The sequence below is a fragment of the Plodia interpunctella genome, chromosome 10 (genome assembly GCF_027563975.2).
Source record: "Plodia interpunctella isolate USDA-ARS_2022_Savannah chromosome 10, ilPloInte3.2, whole genome shotgun sequence".
Taxonomy (NCBI): Eukaryota; Metazoa; Arthropoda; class Insecta; order Lepidoptera; family Pyralidae; genus Plodia; species Plodia interpunctella.
The window spans coordinates 6,937,328-6,957,079 of NC_071303.1; the positions used below are offsets into that span (position 1 = coordinate 6,937,328).

General features: G+C 32.8%; 1 protein-coding gene across 2 annotated transcripts in view; it reads left to right on the forward strand.

Annotated features, from left to right (window-relative positions):
- Nucleotides 1-18,334, forward strand: part of MYPT-75D (Myosin phosphatase targeting subunit 75D) — a 34,210-nt gene extending 15,876 nt beyond the window's left edge. The window contains exons 5-10 of one of the 2 annotated variants that reach the window (XM_053750382.1): nt 340-465; nt 1,063-1,138; nt 1,761-1,899; nt 2,542-2,662; nt 9,931-10,438; nt 10,914-18,334. In XM_053750382.1, the coding sequence (XP_053606357.1) occupies nt 340-465; nt 1,063-1,138; nt 1,761-1,899; nt 2,542-2,662; nt 9,931-10,438; nt 10,914-11,161 (1,218 nt within the window). In that variant the 3' untranslated portion in view covers nt 11,162-18,334. The remainder of the gene's footprint in view (nt 1-339; nt 466-1,062; nt 1,139-1,760; nt 1,900-2,541; nt 2,663-9,930; nt 10,439-10,913) is intronic. The other variant, XM_053750383.1, reaches the window with a different exon arrangement.
- Nucleotides 18,335-19,752: the final 1,418 nt, after the last annotated feature.

Consider the following 19,752-nt stretch of genomic DNA (forward strand, 5'->3'; position numbering starts at 1 on the left):
TAGGATTTATTTAACTTAATAACAGTCGCGATATTTTTGCATTTGACTGGTCATTAAGGTAAGGAACATTGATAAAGGCAACTAAAGACAGCAAGCTAGCGTAATCAGATGAGATAGAAAATTTCCATACAGTTTCCGGCCTATTTGATACAAAGTCTCAAGATAAAACCGGAGACACGAGGTGGGAACAAAAGATATTAGCGCTTTTTCTTCTCATATATTTCTATAATCGATCGAAAGAAAAGATGAAAGAAAGTCGGTAGTTTTCTCTGTCCATAATAAGAAATAAGACGCGAAAGTACCTTTTAGTACAAAATACTTTACTAGCTATTTTTCCAGCTTCACATAGCTTCAGCTAACGGCTACATCAAAGTGGTGGAGTTTCTGTTAGAACACCGCGCGTCGGCCGACGTCGTCGACCACGACATGTGGCAGCCGGTACACGCGGCCGCCTGCTGGGGACATGTATGTGTATTTATTTATTTATCACTATCATTTTCCCGTGGGAACGTTTATTTTTCCGGAATGAATTTTTTGTAAAATTTGATAATCCATACTAACACTACAGAAAATAAATAATTGTGAAAATCTCTCTTTCTCGATTTTGATTAAATTCGAATTAGTCAATGACCCAATGTCCAACATAGGCTATCGTGAGCGGATCTTTGAGTAAAAGCTAATTTTAGAATTTATATATATATAAATTAGATAGATTATTTTATCACGAATATTCGGCTTTGATTTTACAACCGGTCGCCTGGCTGGCGTTAACCATCCTTGGGAATGCTATTGTTGCCTATCAGCTGCCTAGGCTGCATCCCCTAGTCGATTTATACGACAACCACAGGATGATATGGAGTGGTTCTGATCTGAAAGAGATAATTTTCCATCTTGAACTGATCGGCGATCTTAGGGACCTTCTAGTGTAACAGTTCGGTAGGATGGCTGGCTACTGGTCGTCATTGAGTACGTGTATTAAACGTACGCGTGTTACAGTGCAAATCCATTGATCATGTATGTGTGTAGTGTACGAATAAAACAAATTAATATTTGTTGTTTCAGTTAGAAGTATTAGAATTATTAGTGCAATATGGAGCTGATCTCAACGTGAGGAATAAACATGATGAGACGCCGGCAGGTGAGTGACATACATTTCTGTACAATTTTACAAATCATATTCACGTTATCACGGTGTCTACGTTTTAATTTTATAAATTAGTAATGAATTTAAAATTTTATATTTCGGAATCATATAATAAACAGACTAATGCGAATATCGAAGCGGTGGTGTTTTAAGATCTGTGATGGAAAGGACCCAGGTTCGGATCTTACTCGTGCCTCTTTGAGTCTGTGTGCCAATTTGATTCAAGTGTAGTTTTCGTTGACCACCACTTGCTTTTTCGGTAAACATCGTGAGGAAACTTGCACACTGGTTGACAATTTAAGTTCATTAGTGTGTATGCGACTACTTTCTATTGTCGGTAGGTAATCGTAAAAGTCATGTCAGGTGCCTTTAGGCGATTTGAATAAAACGTATGTTATGTACCTTTCGATTTAACAGTTATGATGATTTTGTCCTTTTAATACTTAGGCTCTCCTCATTTTGCCGCTCGGCGCGCCGCGCCGTTTCCCTACAAAATTTAAATCGGCACTGGTACTGTGGTGCGTCACCAAATGTAAAGTTTTTAGAAAACTAACAAATGATATCGTCGGTGTTGCATGGAGCCGCAGATAAAGTGTTAATGTAACATTTCCGGTAGATATCTGCGAGGAGGGCGAGATGCGCGCTCGCATCGTGCGGCTGTCGCTGGAGCAGGAGGAGCGCCGGCGCCGCGCGCACGCCGCGCACGACCGCTCGGCCGCCGCGCGCCGCTCCTCCTCCACCGCCAGCACCAGCCGGTACTGTCGTACCACCCATCCTGGGAGAGGCCCATATAAGGAACCTATTTAATCGAACATCACCCTGGGAATATTTCTTTCTTTGACATAAATTTGATAATTTTAGTGGTCACTCGGGTTTAGTAAGGCCAACAATTTTTATTTCAGTATCTTTATCTCAGTATCTATCAACTATTTTTACCCCGCGTATCTCAGCCCTAAAAAGCGATTGCTCTGCGTGGAGATATTGAAAATTGTACTAGAGTATGTACTTTTGCAGTCTGCCTGTAAATCAACACATTACGTAGGTACTTAGTTAGCTGAGCTGGGCATGCCACATCTACATGATTCTGGCAAGGCAAAGCCCAAAAGGTAGGAGTGTAGAATCTAGACCCAAAACCTCTTAAGACTAACGGGTTGGCCTCACTGACACAAATGCGACGCGACGCATCTCTGTGTTCTATGTAAAATACACGGGAGGACAAATGTAAAATCTAAGCTAAGTTTTAACAAAAAATAAGAATCAAAATCTGTCTTTCTATTCGTTACATTGTTATACATATGAAGAGAATAGCACATTCAATGTACATATATAATCTAACGCCTACTAATATCGCGTCTGTGAAACAACAAACGTCAACATTGCTATTATAATTTCCAAAGGGTCCGGTCGGTCCGGCGGACGTCGCTCCGCGAGAAGCAGTTGGCGGCTAAAGCTGACGCCAGAGGGGAGGCGAGGTTACGGGAGACCTTCGACTCTGTCGCTGTGGACGACGAATTGCAGGTTAGTGGCGAATTATTCAAAGAATTTTCGAATATGTATTTAAATACATTCATATCATTAAAAATTTTGTTTTATGATATATTCAAAACAAATTATGACCATTGAGATAACTAAATACATTAATAACGTCGAATTCATAATTTTTTTCTGAAATTAATATGTTTTGTAGTTTATAGTGAAAACGTGATCGAATTAAATAATATAATGTACAACAACCTACAAAGTTTATCTATTGTAGAAAGTAGTTATATATACCAGGAAAAAGATTTGCCTTTGTTAAGAATAAAAAGTGATTAAATATACAAAGAACACAATTAACAAAAAAAAGTTACAAATAACTACATAATTTAAACTACAAATTTTCTCATTATCATCTAAAATGTTATTGCTTAGGTAAAATATTCATGAAAGGGAGAAATGATCAATTAAAATGATAAAAAGTTGTTTGTTTAGTTGTTTTCATTTATTCTAGACTGGATACTGGGTTATCTTAGTTTTATCTTTCCATATCAGAACGTTTTTAGTTTTTTTCATACAAAAGTTTTTAAGGAAATATTTGTGATGTCTGCTTCGGCTGAATGTGAATGGGATATATATCATTAGTGATAGCAGATTTGATAGTTGCAGTTTGTCACTGTACTTAACCCGTAAGTTACTTGCGACTTTCTTGAACGCATAATATAAGCGCGTAGTACTGTCAATAAATATTATTTTTCTCAAAAACTTTTATTTACTTATTTGGTTCGAGTATATAATGCAGGAGATTTGCGAGCTGAAATGGATACACAATTCTTGCGGAATGTTATATTTCTTACTAGTGTAAAAAATATAACTATCCGCAAATTACTGTAATACCTACATTATTTCTGGGTTTTATATGACAAGATGAAACATCAATTAAAGCCGCAACATGGTTTGTTGTTTTTTAGACTATAAATCTACAACTTAAAATACATATTAAAATTTCGTCCAATATTTTGTTTAAACTACTCATATCAATAACAAAAAGTACTTTCAAGAACGTGTACTGACCTTATTGCGTTATATTCCAAAAATAAAAAAAAGATAATTAGCAATTATCGCACAATAATAACATACCGACCATACTATCACTCGATCTACACGCAAAACGGTGTAACTTGTAATTTCATTAGCGCTGAGTGGGCTTAATTAATTCTATTAGCTACCCGTACAATTACACGTTATTAGCAACAGGAAATATGATTTATTAATTTAAACAATAAACTATTTACCATATTGTTTGTAATAAATACTAGCTTCGGTTAAATTCCGGATAAATACCTATATCTAAAAACTTTAAGTATTTGCAACAGTTTGGATATGTGCGTGAAGTTTTAAGGATGTTTGTCAACTTGCATAATTAAACAAAATTGATCCAATTTCGACAAAATTTTGTACACTTTTAGAATTTAGCCTAGAATAGCACACAGGTTAATTTTATCCCGAAAGTGCCATGATTGCGATACACTGGGGCTCAGCTAGTGTTATAAATTCGAAAGTTGTTGAAAGATGTGAATGACTGAGAATTTGAAAATATTTGTTAGGTACTCGATATCGCTACCTGTTCGGACGGATCCTAATGAAAGGTACACGGGTAGAATATAACCTGGAATTGAACATAGTATATGTCATATATGTTAATTTATTATTTAAATTATTTTTGAAACCATAACACTGCATTATTAGACAACTCATTATTTTTGTTCATTACGCGGATGGATTTTGAGGTTATCTCCGTGTTATATCTGCGTTACGCAATATTTCGCCACCGTATAGGAAGACATTGTAAAATACTATGTTTACCTTCATATTTACATCGACATGCAGTGGATAGTACGCAATTAAATTCCTACTGTTCACATTTTATTGCAATATTTACAAATATTTACCAGTATGAGGTGGAATGGTTGGCTACTTGATACTTAACATGATGACTTAAAAACATTCAAGCTTGCCGATCATAATTTCTTTTTTTTTCTTAATTCATCCAGCCAGCATCATATTATTACTTTTCCGATCTTCGACGTACTCGTATAAAAATGGTTCTATCGAAATTAGAATAAAATTTGAACATCTAACGTGATCTGTATTTTTTGCATTGTCTATGGTGCTCAAATGATTTTGTGATATATGTCCAGCGTATCGAATCAAGTATTTGGACTGAGCACTTGGAAACCAATTATATTGTTAGAACGAACAAAGGTATGCGGAATACTCGGAGCGGTATCACGCACACATCATATTTTGATTAAATTACAGGGGAAAACTTAAAATTATATGTACGCTTTATATCTATGTTAATGCACTATTCGCATAATCCGTTCTGAAAATGACAGTGATTTATGCTTCGTACATTACGTGCAATGAACATAGTTTCTTGTATTGTGCAGTTACACAGATTAAGAAGTTTTTTATTGTCTTTAGCAGGTTTTTAGCGGTACAGTTATTACATTCATTCTACATTAATATTTTGCATTACATGGCGTGAATAGGACCACTCCGTATCATCCCATGGTACGTGGTCACTTAGGCACTCATAGCCTTACCATCTGATAGGCAAAAATCCGCATTCCAAGAAAGATCAGGCAGGAGGCCGAATTTAAAATTACAGCAGAATTTTCAAAATATGAAGGTTTATTTTTTACATTGACCCCGGCCTTCACAGCGTCGAAACCCTGAATGCAACCGGGACATGCGGTGATACAAGAGAGTTAATCACAAGCCAGGTATAAAAAGAAACTAATCATTAGTGAAAAAAAAATTGAAAAGCATCGAAATAAGTAAAATGTTTCAAAGTAAACGAATTTAACGTCTTTCATCTTTGCATTGTTTTCACTTGGCAAATAAACAAAAGTAAACTAACTTTGTAATTCAAGTAATGTGGCGCGTAGTTAAGTGTTATTGCGTGAAGTACGCACATTCAGACATTAATTGGGACCAATTAGAGGCTCAGGCCATAACTCGGCGAGCTTTACGATCGTATTAGCAGATGGTATGTGGCGTAACCGAGGTATATCTGGGTTACACGGTATTCCACAGAGGATGATTGGTGGCTTAAATCAATGTCAATGATATGAAACGATACATCATGGCTAGGCTACATACGTATTCTTAACGGGAGTCGAGCACAATCCTTTTATCCGATCCGGTAGTGAGAGATATTCAGGAGAATAATAAACTCGCAAGTTCTTTTCTAAAAAGTAATTTTTGTCACATTATTTTATTATCGCCGTAGATATCTTGTTGCATTCAACGCGTGGCAAAAAATGACTTCCTTGCAGTAAACCGTTAAGGAGTTCGCTCGTTGGGAGCGGATCCTGGATGCACCATCATGTCATACCTATCATTATGATGCATTCATATAGAAATTGAAGCGAAGAAAATATATGATTACAGACAAACATTGAGATAGGTGTAACTAAATAAAAGCTTACAATATATACAGGTAGAAAGAATATTAATTACTGTTTCATAAAAAGTCTTTTGCGTTTTTATAGAAAAATAAACGCGATATTAAAGTTCGCGGTGAATCACTAGTCAAGTTTAAAGTAACTTGCGTGACGTGTAGTTAAGTGTTCAAAGTGCGATAGTGTAATACCATGAGGCTTCTGTTAATTAATAAACGTGGATTATTTGCAATTGTAACCAAAACTCTATTTAAATTTAATTTCGCATTTTTCTGTTAAAAATCCTATTTTCTTCTTCACAGTCAAATGGCACCAGACTCCTATCTAGTTCCATGTGCCATAATAATTCTTTGAAGCCGTCAGATAAATCTATCTCATCTAATCAGTTCTATCATAAGATGACTCTTTTATATCTTGAAGCTAAGACAATGAGCCGTTTAGCAGTTATTTTCAAAATTTTCGGAATGCACTTTGTATTCAGTTTTACCTGGTTTACGTTATATATTATTATTTTTCTTCCGCATTTATTTATTATATTTCGATAAGACAGCTTGACTTGATTTTACGATATTTATCTGTATAGTGCCGCACAAAGTTGTGTTATTTGGATTTGTATATTGTATGTATGTATTTATTTGTATTTATATGTATGTATGTATTTATGTATGTAATATTGTATGTATATATTTTAATAGTAAACAAAACGAACTATTAAAATGTTATATGGTATGTGTTTTTTATGTTTTTTATAGTTTTTTATATTTTATGGCTTACATTTTGATTTATACCAAATAAACAATTTTTCTTTCTACGTATAACTATATGTAAGTTTTATATTTACACTGTTATGTTATGTACATAAATAAAAAATAGTAAGTTATTAATTATATTGTAGCTCCGTTCTATTTTTCGAGTTGCTGAAGCCAAAAAGTTGAGACGTAAAATTAACTGTTCATAATCAGGTCGATCCGGCCGGATCTCGACCGATACTCAAGTAACCAATCACAATTTAGCAATTTGAGCATCATGGTTAATCTCAAAATGTGGAGTAGAAATGTTTATAAATAACAAATAACTAGGTACGTCACGCTCGTACGCATCGAGAATATTTTCTTAGGTACTAACTAGCTCGGCATATCATTCACGGTTTCTAAACCAGCGCCTGACACAGCTCACTTCACTGAATTTCATTTTAAATTTATCATTTTCTCTCACCAGATCTGCACTTAGACTTCTTCCCAACCAATTAAAATAATTGCTTTCGTACAAAAATTATCCTAACTATTATAAAGGCGAAAGTGAGTATGTACAGATAGGAATATGGGGAAAAACAAAGGGTAGCTTTTCATTCCGAAAATAGTGCTGCTTCTTTGGGGATATCACTTGGACGAAGTCGAGGGCAAAAGCACAACATTGAAGATCAGCCTTATATATTTTTGTTATCTTACAAGATTATCTACTTTACAAGATATGATTGAAACTTAAAGATAATCTTTTTCTGTCCTGTTTCAATCCTTTTAAATCGTAGTCTTAGGTAAAGTTGTTAGCCTACTTAAAATATTCAAATAATATTCGTCTTGCATAACTATATCTAGCTATTAAATTAATGTAATAAAAACATGGACATTACAAGTAGTTACTCTGCAGGCACTTTCTCTGTTCTTAACGCGAAACGGTAATTATAAGTAGTTAGATGACTGATTATACTATAGTAATAAGTTAATGGATTAGCGAATGAAATGGAAATAAGCTAATAAGCTATAATTATTTTTTTAAATAAATTATAATGAATACAGGTCAGACTTGAGCATCAGAACTTTATCAAATAGAAAAATAATTTTTTAAAGTTGCAAAAAATTGTAACATAAAACATGAAGTAACTATATTATGTTTCTTGAACTTCCAACTAATGCCGAAAATGTTTAAATATATTTTTTATTACTTTCGTCGAAATTCTGATTTCATCCATTCGACCGAATCTATCAGTCAGTTTTATTTATTGTTACACTATAGAAAAATAACAATAAATCACAATGGAAGTGAAATTGCCGTCTTTTGCTAATGACACTTCACGATCGAATAATATTAGCAGTTTAATGAAGTTTTTATGTATAGATGGGCCATAGATTGCCGTGATAAATGCTAATAATGGCGTCCATCATCTTTATTGGAGCGATCGATCGGGACCACTCGACAGCACTCTCCAACCAATTGCGCATACATGGTGTTTATATGCACGATTAGCAAACAAAAAATTATGACAACACTTTCATAATCGCCTTTCTTTCTCTAATAAAATTAATATTTAAATCAAACATGTTTATTTGTAATAATTCTATATAATTTGGATTATTTATTACAATAAAATAAATATTTTATATATAGAGTTTTTAAAATACAACTATTGTATTGAAGTCGTATCTCGAGTAGGATTTAAAATTTTTTCGTGGCAATCGGTTTTTATCAAAATGTTTAAATGAATGAAAACCGTAGTCAGTATTAGTTTAATTACATTACTTTCTCCCGTCATAAACTCAGATCTACAACGAAAATCAGTCGGACGTTTTAAAAAATAAGAATTATAATTTAATTAAAAGTTTAGCAATATTTATGTTTATATGTCTTCTAGCCATCTATATGATAGGCATTAATTACAATTACAAACTATATGACGTTGTCCACATGAGCGTAGCGGAACGCGCGTTCAGACAAGTTTTCCAGTAATTTCCCTTGCGCAGGCCCACGCTGAGACGGCGGTTTCAGTCCGGCTGGTCACTCCACGCGGCCACTACTCGTCTCGATAATGCATTTTGATATACAAATATATACCTTCGGAACTATCTTTTATCGTGTACTCATAAAGTGATTTTTTAAAATTTTATGGACTGGTGTTTAAAGTTATATTCTTTTATAGTACACGAATAGTGTATTTTTTATTTTATGAATTAACTGTTGTGATGTGTGTATATTGTTGACTATAATGTCATTGGATATTATGTTTTTAACTCATGATAACTTGCGGAGGGTGCGCAAAGAACCGCAGGTTTTGGGGCTTCGGTATAGGGTATGGTTTTGTGTGAAATATTTAGCACAAGTGTATTATAGTCCTTGTTATTTATTCGTATTATGTATTGTATATGTAATTTTCAAAATTGAGTAACGAAAATAATTGATGATTGTTAGGTAAATGTAAACGATGATAAACATTTTTTACATTTACCTAACATATCTAGTTAGTCACAAAAATAGTAACAGAACACATATATATCGATCGCGACCTCATGAGACTTCTTAAATTTAATTTGTACTGCAAGTTAGTACATAAAAAATGCGAGATCTTTAAAATAAGAACGAAAAAAATATACGCTACATTTCTTAAACATATAGTTGGTTCAATATTTCAATCACGCTAAAATTAACTTTTAAAATAATTTCTTTTAAACATTTGATTTGATTTCAGACTTTGGTCATTTAGGTTAAGTTTTGTGTGTTTTATATGTGTCTTTGAAATACTGTTGGTTTATCTTATTAAACAACAACTAAGCGTAGATCTGCTTGCTGCTGCTGCAACTGCTGTTGATTAATTATTTTTTGTAATTTCAATATTTTAACGACTGATGGTATTAGGAATTTATATTTTTATGTTTTCAATGACTGATATATTTTGGAGATCTGCATGATTGTTAAAAAATAATAGTTAACTGTATAATTAAACATTATGAAAACCTAAACTTTTCCTATGATACGCTTGTCTTCTTTTTGAGTGTGTAATTAACACAGTAAATAACTCTGGCATCAGATTTCTTACAAGTCGCTTGACATTTTGTTAAAATTTTCCAGGGCTTATCAAACGGCGTTGAAAACGACCAGAACACGGCCAATCTGCAACCACCAGACCTCACGCACAAGAGGCTCTCCACCAGCTCCACAACTTCCAACCAAAGTTACGACTCAAACGTCGACTACGCGGTGCCCAAGCATACCTACAACCAGCGTTCAAACAAAACCGGCGATGGAAACGATGCAAGTGAAAACAACGTTCCATACAACCAAAAAGCGTCAAATCCATTGTACGGTGTCAACGCCGCGTCTCACTACGCCCCAGGATCGATATCCAATGAGACCGTCAACGATCAAATCAAACATTACGAGAAAAGTCTGCCGAACGGTGTCCGTAAGGCGCCCGAGGGGCAGGACAACGACGCTTTCAAAGTTGAGGACGTATTAGACGGTAGGAATGAGGTGATAGTGAGCCCCGGCCAAATCGCGCTCACTGAGGGAAGCACCGCGTACACAACAAACGATAATGGTAAAATCAATGTTCATGTCACCGTCATGATTAACGCAGGTAATTATATGCATCCTTACCAATTGGTCGCACATTAACAGCACAATCATAACTTGTCTAACTCCATGTAACAGTTGCACAGTGATGGTTTGAAATGGAGGGAGTGTGGCGGAACAAGGATGCATATGAGGCAAGCAGTCTCTGGTAGTAGTTGCATGTGTGGTCTAATATGTTCCTTATGTATTTCGTTTGGGGTTTTGTTTAGTTTTAGTCTTAGTTATCTGCAAATTTAACATCTATTTTATCTGTTATTTGTCACACGTTTCTCTTTTTTCAATACTAACTTCTGTGCTTTATTTCACGTTCACATTTAGAACTTTTTGTGTTATTATTTCGCTCTTAAGTTAGATACGTTTAATTGTAAAAGAAAGTAATGCGGCACCGACATTTATTGAAGATGCTCATGCAATGTTTACATTTATTAGAATAATAAATCTAACATAACGTAATACTCATACACACAATCGTGTTTCAGGCACCCTTGCAGACTTGAAGAAACAGCGGTCACAAATAAGGACTAACGGAAGCCCCGTAGAGAATAGTCTTGCCTCAACAAACAACCACAGTATAAATTCAATACCAGAAGTGTCGAAGCAGGACATGCCTGTGCAGTTGAATCCTCTAACATTGTCTCCCAGTTCGGGAGCAGTGCCGCGCTTTACTGGCAACACCAGCGAAGTCGTCGGTGACACTCGCTCACACAGGTGCTGTATCATTATGTAGATAGACTATATCGATATCGATAGTGTCACATCCCTTAGGAGCAAGCGTACAAGTCTGATCGTCATTCCAAAAATTAGCACCGGACAGCCTATTGTGATATGTTTGGATAGTTTCATCATTACGTCCGGAGAATTAGTATTTGATGGTATTTATTGCCGATGGAGTATTGCCATTCTTGCTCAGGAAGCAACGGCTTGCCAATGTGCTAGGAAACAGTGTGATATTGCTGAGAGCTCAACGGTTATCTAGAGTAAGGGATAAATGGTTGCTAATATTTTATTTAGTTTTAGAAATGAATCCTATAATTATGTAAAATTTATTGTAGAATTTATATTTAAGTATTTGATCATTGTAAATTTTTCGCCTTATTATCTCCTAAACATTCCGTAAACTGTATTATTTATATGAGAAATTATAGTGATTTATATTATGAGAATACAAAAATTTTACTTATCAGTATTCTGAATGTAGAAGTTGACAAAATTATTTTATACAAAATAATAAATAAGTAAATGAAATCATAATTGAAAAGAAAAATATTGCAATAAACACAAAAGTGATTGTCTAAAGTGCCTCACCTGCTACTAATTATAATAATGCATAATTAATTACCTAAATTATTTTATACGAACATAGTAAATTATAATTTATTTTGAAATCCTAATATATATTTAATACTAAAATTACATAATTGGTAATAACGATCAAAACATAAAAAATACTTTAACGTAACTGCGATAAATGCCTCACTTAGCCAACTATTTGTTTTCGTGGACTATTCGGAACAATAAAAGCAACTTAAATATATTTAATACCCTGAATCGGCTCGAAATTTTTTCAAATATATCGAAAAACTGAAGAGATGGTGTACATTTTGGTAGTAAAGGTTTTATAATTGTATTACCAGAGTCCTATTTATTAACTAATTCCAGGAATTGTGCTTTAACATACCATCCAGCACGTTTAAAAGGGCTGTTTGTGGTTGTGTCAACCTGTCATTAGGTCGCGTTCGCACTAATTATTATATGAAGAACTTACTGTTCACAAATTTTGTCTAAAGAAATTACGGTAAATTACAAGAAATGTTTAAGTTTCTGACGGAAGAAAATATTTTTTATTTTTATTACACTTTTCGTCGCAAGGAACGTAAACAGAGAAAACTAGAGACTTCGTCGTATCTTTCGTTTCATTCATACAAAAAAAAAAAGAAATGCTTATTAGAAATACACAATAAGAAATGGGATAGAGTGCTAATATCTTCTGTCAAAAACAATGACGATTACTCGAGTTTTGATAATTTCATAAATGTTACTTTCATAAAAAAATTAGTTATCCGTTCCAATGATAAACACTCAATGTGGTTTGCGGGCGAGGCGGGTGGCTGAGGTGGGACGGCGGCACTAACGCGTATTCGCAAACATGGAGGTACTAATGTACGGACAGGACAATAATAACTTGAAAAATCGTTTTATCTAAAGTTTTGAGTACAAATGCTATTGTTCATGATGTCATGCTATCTATTACTGTGATGTTGCTGGTGTTTTACATGTAACCTTGATGATGAAGGTAAGACCAAGATCTAGATCTATCAAGCTATGGCTTAGATATCTTCAAATCAATCGATTAAATATCGTATGATTAGTATTGTTGACCAATTTAACTTCAGACTAGACTAGAATAAATAGAATATTAAAAAATTAAACTACATTGTCGTCTTGATACCGGACCTTGATCGACTTACAAAATAATACACTGATTTTTAAATTTACAACTTTTACAAGAAAACAACGTCGAGTTTGTTAGTTGTTTAGTTTCATACAAGTTCTTTATGAAAAGACTGGATTTGATATTTAGGTGAATCTTGCGTATAACGAAGCGTATGAGCAACTTAAGTATTTTTGTAGGATCTCGTTATTATTGTAGATCATTTCCAATACCAGTGTAAAGTTGATTACGTAGCAATTTGACTCACATTAATAAATTTTACTTAAATATAACGGGATAATTTATGTTAGTATCACGGTAACAATTAGAAAACTTTCTTTTGAACACATTATATACACATGTATTCAAAAGCCAATTTATGAGTACAAATTTAATGTCTGATAGACTCACAAAATAAAACATTCCATTAACCATAAAAAATTAAATGAAAATTTCAAGTTGCGCATACGTTTCGATCTTTGAAAATTTAAAAACAGTTGCTATTGCTCGCAAAAGCGCGATTGGCCGTTCATACACATCTGCATTTTACTGCAACATTAACACACTATGGGTCAGCTGCTTCAGTCAACTTTGACGTTAACTTTAACATGCGCGCCGTCGCCGAATAGACAAAATTCCGACTGAAACCCCCTAAATTTGATAGATCCTATCTCTACTAACAATGGTTGATACATCCACCTATTTCAGAACTCTGCAATTTAGGTACAATATCTACTGCAGTACTTTGTTGAGTCATTGTCGATTATTATATTGAAGTTATAAACATTCATAATACGAGGCCTTATCAAAGCAATATGCATAATAAATATTAGTTATTTCTCGTACTATTTAGTTATTAAACAGCTAAACTCTCTTATAATGAGGAAATTATAGTATTTACGGATTTAATAGTATTGTAAAATATTTCTTTGTAAAGCTATACTCAAGTTGTGCCAATTTTTTTCTATCTGTTAAACTGAAAGCACCGCTTCGTTGTATTTTTATTTAAACTAAGTACCTACGTGACGCAAAATAATCTTCTTTCTTTTATTCTTTTATGTGTTGAACGCGTAAAAAGATTTGAAATTAATATCGAGTCAATAAAAATAAATAAAACAACGACAACGCCGCCACTGAAAGTTATTTTTTCTGAAAAATCGATATCATTGGCATGTTACATTAATAAATAAAATGTTGTTACCAGCATCCGTAAGTACTTTTGTTACCATTTTGATTGTTTACGTAACTTGTAAAATGTTATAATCATGTTCCATTTTCCGAGTCTAACATTACCTAAATAAAATTTCTCCGATGGTCGATAAAATAAAGGTTTGTGCTTAAATATAATAAGAGTCAAAGATGATCTTAACCATTAATATTTTTTCTTTTGAAACAATCTACTCTTTGACTCTTATTGTATTGCGTACTCGAGTGCTATGTACTTCATTGAATTTGGTACTTATCGTTGGATGTAATTACATCAAAAGCGGTCCAGCTGTTTAACTGCGAAAGCGCGACAAACAGTATAATAATATTACTAAAGCATGAAACGTATGACCCCAACTCAAATATAATATCATTATTAAAGTATATCGGTATCGGTTTAAATTTGTGGTTTAGTAGAGAGTTTAAGTAGTCACATTTTATTGTCTGTGTTACTCGAAACTTCCACATTCCATTTCCATTTAATAAAGCATTTTATATAAGTTAAACATTAGATTTGATAGTGTCCATCCATCGTAATCTATTCGTCCATATCTTAGTCACTAGCATTATTCTTATAGATGGAGTACTTAAAATATAATAAAAAAATATTTAAACAAAACCCACGTATATCCAGAGCTATGTGAAAGGGTATGACAACGGTTCATATATTTATTTCCAGTATTATTTTTGAAGCATTTGCAGCATATTGTGATACTACTGTAATTGGTCAAATGATAATTTTTAACAGTCACATACTACAATACTTTTATCAGTCGTTAAATTGTTAAGAGTTGGTCAGTATATTCACTATTCTGAGCCTCCCGGAAAAACAGATTTGAATTCACTATCTCGCTCCAACAGCGACGCACAGAAAAGAACGTAATGTAGATACACTAAGATAATTTGTTATGAAGTTAATACTGAGCGCATATTTTCATATTTTACGCTAATTTAGTTACTATTCTTATAATTAACAATGCGTATCCTACGCATTGCTTACAATAAAATAAAATGACAATAAAACAATTTATCGACCGATAAAAGTGTGTAAATCATGTGTTTTAAATATTTAAAAGGAATTGGTAATTTAGTCGATTTGTCATTTGGGTTGTGAAGACTTAAGTCTTGCCTATAGTTTCCAAAAGCCTTATTATTAAACAGTTACTCTTGTATGGGACACGTGTCCGCTTTATTCAATAATTACTTATTTAAATAAAATATTTAATACTATCATTTTGTTGAAGTAAACGTCACGATACCTTATAGTGATAATTTTCAACGCAGAAAGCGTTATTTATGATTGTAAATATTTTAATCTTACTAGTTCAATAGAAATATATTGATTTTAAATAAATTATTATTGTCGAATCTTTTCATTAAATATGCCGTGATATATCAAAATTTGACTTCTTAGTGTTATATTTATTGGTACCTGTACATATGTCGGAATAATATTTTCCCAAGTCAGTATAATTTAAAGATACATAAGATATATTTTAAGGCATGTAATAATCCAGTGCCTCTTATAAGTCTTGCCTTAAAAATGTTAATATTGCGTTATTTATTGTTTATTGTATATCAAGACTAAATTGGTACCATTGTAAAATCTTTTATATTTGTGTACTCCTATTTTATGTAACCGATTATCTGTCTGTTGACTTTGTAGCGGATCTATATGTGTATGTAAATGTATTATCTTAGATAAACAAAACTTCTACGACATTCTTAAAATTAGCGCCTTATCAATTTATTGTTGTAATACCTACTATGTTAGTGTCCGATTAAAAAAAGATTTTGAGTCTTCGGCTACAACTCAGTATGTTTTCATAAGTTAATTGTATTTTGCGAATTAATATTCGAAGGTTCAGTTCAATCGGTCACAACACAGCTGTTAATTATCAACTATCATTAAAAACCTTTCTAGTAGGAGCACGGCGGACTTTTTCGTCAAGATTATGTCACAACCGTGTCAAAACGAAGTTTTCTTTAACGTAATAATATTTCTTTTCATAGACCTAGCTGCTGTATTTAGACATTTTTACTCTATTTTAGAAAATTTTGTAAACTATTTAAATGGAAGTAATAGTTTCCGCCTACACTGTCTCACCCCATGTTAATAGTAGAAGATATTTAAGCTCAATTCTAGTTGTTACAGTAGACGATATCTTAATCAAGACCAACGGTCTCATCTTGCCTTCCCTTGGACCACATTGCCATATTCTATTTACAGTAAAATTTAATACAAAATTATACCAGTACTTAATGGGAGTATTCATTTACGTGTCAGTCGTTAAATAAAACTAATTAAAGTATCGTTTATAGAGTTTTAGAGAGTATAGGGAAGTACTTATTTACATCCAAGGCAGTATGTTAATATATTTATTTCCTTTTGAATATCTTTCGATATAATTACTGGTTATATATTAGATATCTAGAATTGTTAAATTTAAAAACATAAGTACTACGTTATGTATCAGTGCACAGGTGTGCGTTTCCCCAATTCCATAAGTAAATTTATATTCAGCTGAGCTTCTTAGTTTTTAAGGTTTATATCAAAACCCCAGGTTGTTATTGTATCTAATTAATTATACCTGCAACCAGATTTTGGTATGATCAGTGATATTCGGTCAAATGTATCTAGTACATTGAAATAGCGTGTGGAAACTTGATAAATCAGCGTTCTCAAATTATATATTAGTTACATTTGACTGGTAATACATATATCACGACATAAATAATATTATATATAGATAGCAGATTGTAACAATAAGGATTAGACCTGACTTGTTATCTTGCTCTAATGTGATATTTGAAAATGCAATGGATTGTAATGAAACAAGAGAATAAAAGATTATTATATAAATATGTTAATGTTCTCTTTCAAAATAATTTACTTCCATTGCGAAATGCAATAATATATCATGTGCATAATCAGAATATACACTAGTCAGATCTAACTCTTATGCCGCGTGCACACCGAGCCAACGAATGAATTTCTCTCCTTTTAGCATAATGTGAAATCCTACTTTGGAAAGAGACAAGAATAACCGCTGAATCCTTTTCGTTGAATCCTTTAGTATCCATATGGGCTCGTTGTGTACCCAGCATTACGTGAAAAAATCAGGTGATTAATATATTTGAATTTAAATTTATGCTCAGATTGTTTGAAACAATCTCCGCAGCTGGATCGTTATCCGTAATTTTATAAATATTCCATACCTATTGGTAATATTAATAAATATTTATTCTTATATTGTAAAGCCATATCCCCACTTTTGTTTATATTGTCGGTTGGTGCTTTGTTGTTTCATGGTAAATATTTCCAATAAAATCAATAAATCATCAAGGAATCAGTGACACGCTATATCGACTATCTAGTATTTTGAACTTTTTATTATAGTTAGTCGTCTTGGCTTCCTTTTTTTGCGGTCAAGGTCAAATTACTATATTGTCCAGACAAGTGGCACCAAGCGGCAATGGAGCGAATGGGAATAGACGAATTAGTTTTACACTACTGTTTGAATGTCAAACTGATTTATTTGTAAAGCGTAACAGAGCATAATTTATGGGAATGTTGAACTTCGTTATGTACTTTAGTATATGATAAGATAAATGGTGCGCGTGCGCAATTACGCATTGGTCAGAAAATGCATTGTCAAAAAACCTAGCGCGTGTCGTGCAATGTGCATCATTTTTAATTTCTTTGTGGTAAAGATAAAACGAATCAGCCTACTTCAATGTTTACGATTTCAAGTCTCAGAAATAATATCATGAATTTGTCAACTACAAATTTGATATCGACAAAATATCCACGGGACCAATCTATATATTTTTTTTTATTCTGTATGCATTCTACAAATAAAAAAAAATCTTATTAAATTTTTAAATTTTTTGAAGTTGGTCGAGATAAAAATAGCACAAGTACTGATACTTCTCATTCTTACTTCATGATGATATTTTGTATTATCTACTAAGTACGTGTATGACTTTTTAATATATTTTTAATTGTCATCAACACAAGCTCTGCGTTATAAATAATCGCAAAAGATAATTTTGTCTTTGTTACGCTATGTGTAGTACAAGTAACACAATCAATGCAGTAAGCAAACCCAATGCAAACGCCTTATGTTAATGTTATGTTGTTATTTATTTTTGATTGTAAATATTTAGGTGTTTGGTATTATATACTGTACCTTTGACTTTACACAGTAGTGTGAATTCTAAATTTCTTGAACGTAAAAATAAATCGTTTGTTTAAATCGACTTTTATGTTTTATTTGTATTTCCACCTTTACAACTTTTAAGATTTTACAAATTCAAAACTAGCATCTAGTCAAGGTAATAAAATATTCGATCAGAATTTAATTTAGAAAAGTTTTACCTATTTATTATAATTATTTTAAATACTGATTAAGTTTTCATAATAAAATTTGATGAAATTAAAGTTTTTGAGTTTCAAAATCACAAAAGTCAAGTGTTGGCTATTTAACACAGGTATTTAAAGTGATATTATGTTTTATTTTTATCTCGATGAAGAAATTCTAGTGTTATAGAAAAGTTCATAAATGGAGAGGCGAACATAATCCGCTCGTAAAGATACAATTTGAAATTTGACCTGATAAGGATTCTAATAATCACTATGACAGTTTAAAAAAATATCTACTTCAATGAATAAAATTAAGTAATTGGGTAGTATTTATTAATAAATTAGTTAAGTAATTTTTATTGATCTGACATTAAGTAGGTTTTTTAAAGTTATTTTTAAAAGCCGATTTTTTAAATATTCTAATACATCATCAAAAAATAGAGATTCTAAACATACAAAATCTTACAACACTTATTTCTAAAATAATCCAAAATATATAATGAATCAGTTCTTTTGAGCCTATGCCTCTAAATCGGTTATAGAACAAGTGTTTGAAGTCCAAAAATTATTCCGATCACGGGAACCCTATTAAATCGAGGGGTTTTCAAGAAAATGTTGTGATATGTGACGTCACAGCGCGTGGTGCGGCAGACAGACAGCGCGCGCCGTGTCTCGGGCAAGGTTACGTCACCAGTTTATCAATCACGCGTAGATTCGCGCCGGTTAGGTTGCGGCTTTGGTTAGGGCGATTATTAACTCGTTTTTTTTATAATAAATTTTTAATTGCAAAAAAATGATATGGTGTTGCAGCCGTCCATTGGCTAGTATTACTTATTAGGCGAATATAATATTTGATTCAGGCATTTAATTGATTAATTTTGTTTCAGGTAACCTAAATATTTATTTATTATAGGCTGTAGATATTCTTACCATCAGGTGGGCCGCATACCTATTTACCTGCTGTAAAATTTTAATTGCTGAAAATAATGTGCCAAGTTATGGGACACACAAGTTTGTTTTTAAGAACTCAAGTGACATTTGCTCGTGAGTAATCTCGTCTTTCTTAGGTGTAGCCTGCTGTCATTGTCTTAAATGCATAAATAAGAATTTCAACAGTCAGTTAAATTACTTAAAATCTAGTGTTAAAATAAGCCAAATTATACTTTCAAGGAGATAACTAAAACCTATGCTTTATGCGAATCCGCAACACGCATGCTCAGAACATATGTACTAACTGTATCACTGAATTTCACCGGCTTTCCGGTTTGCTGTAAAGAAATAAACTTATGTTTTTTTTATCTTATAGAGATTTTAA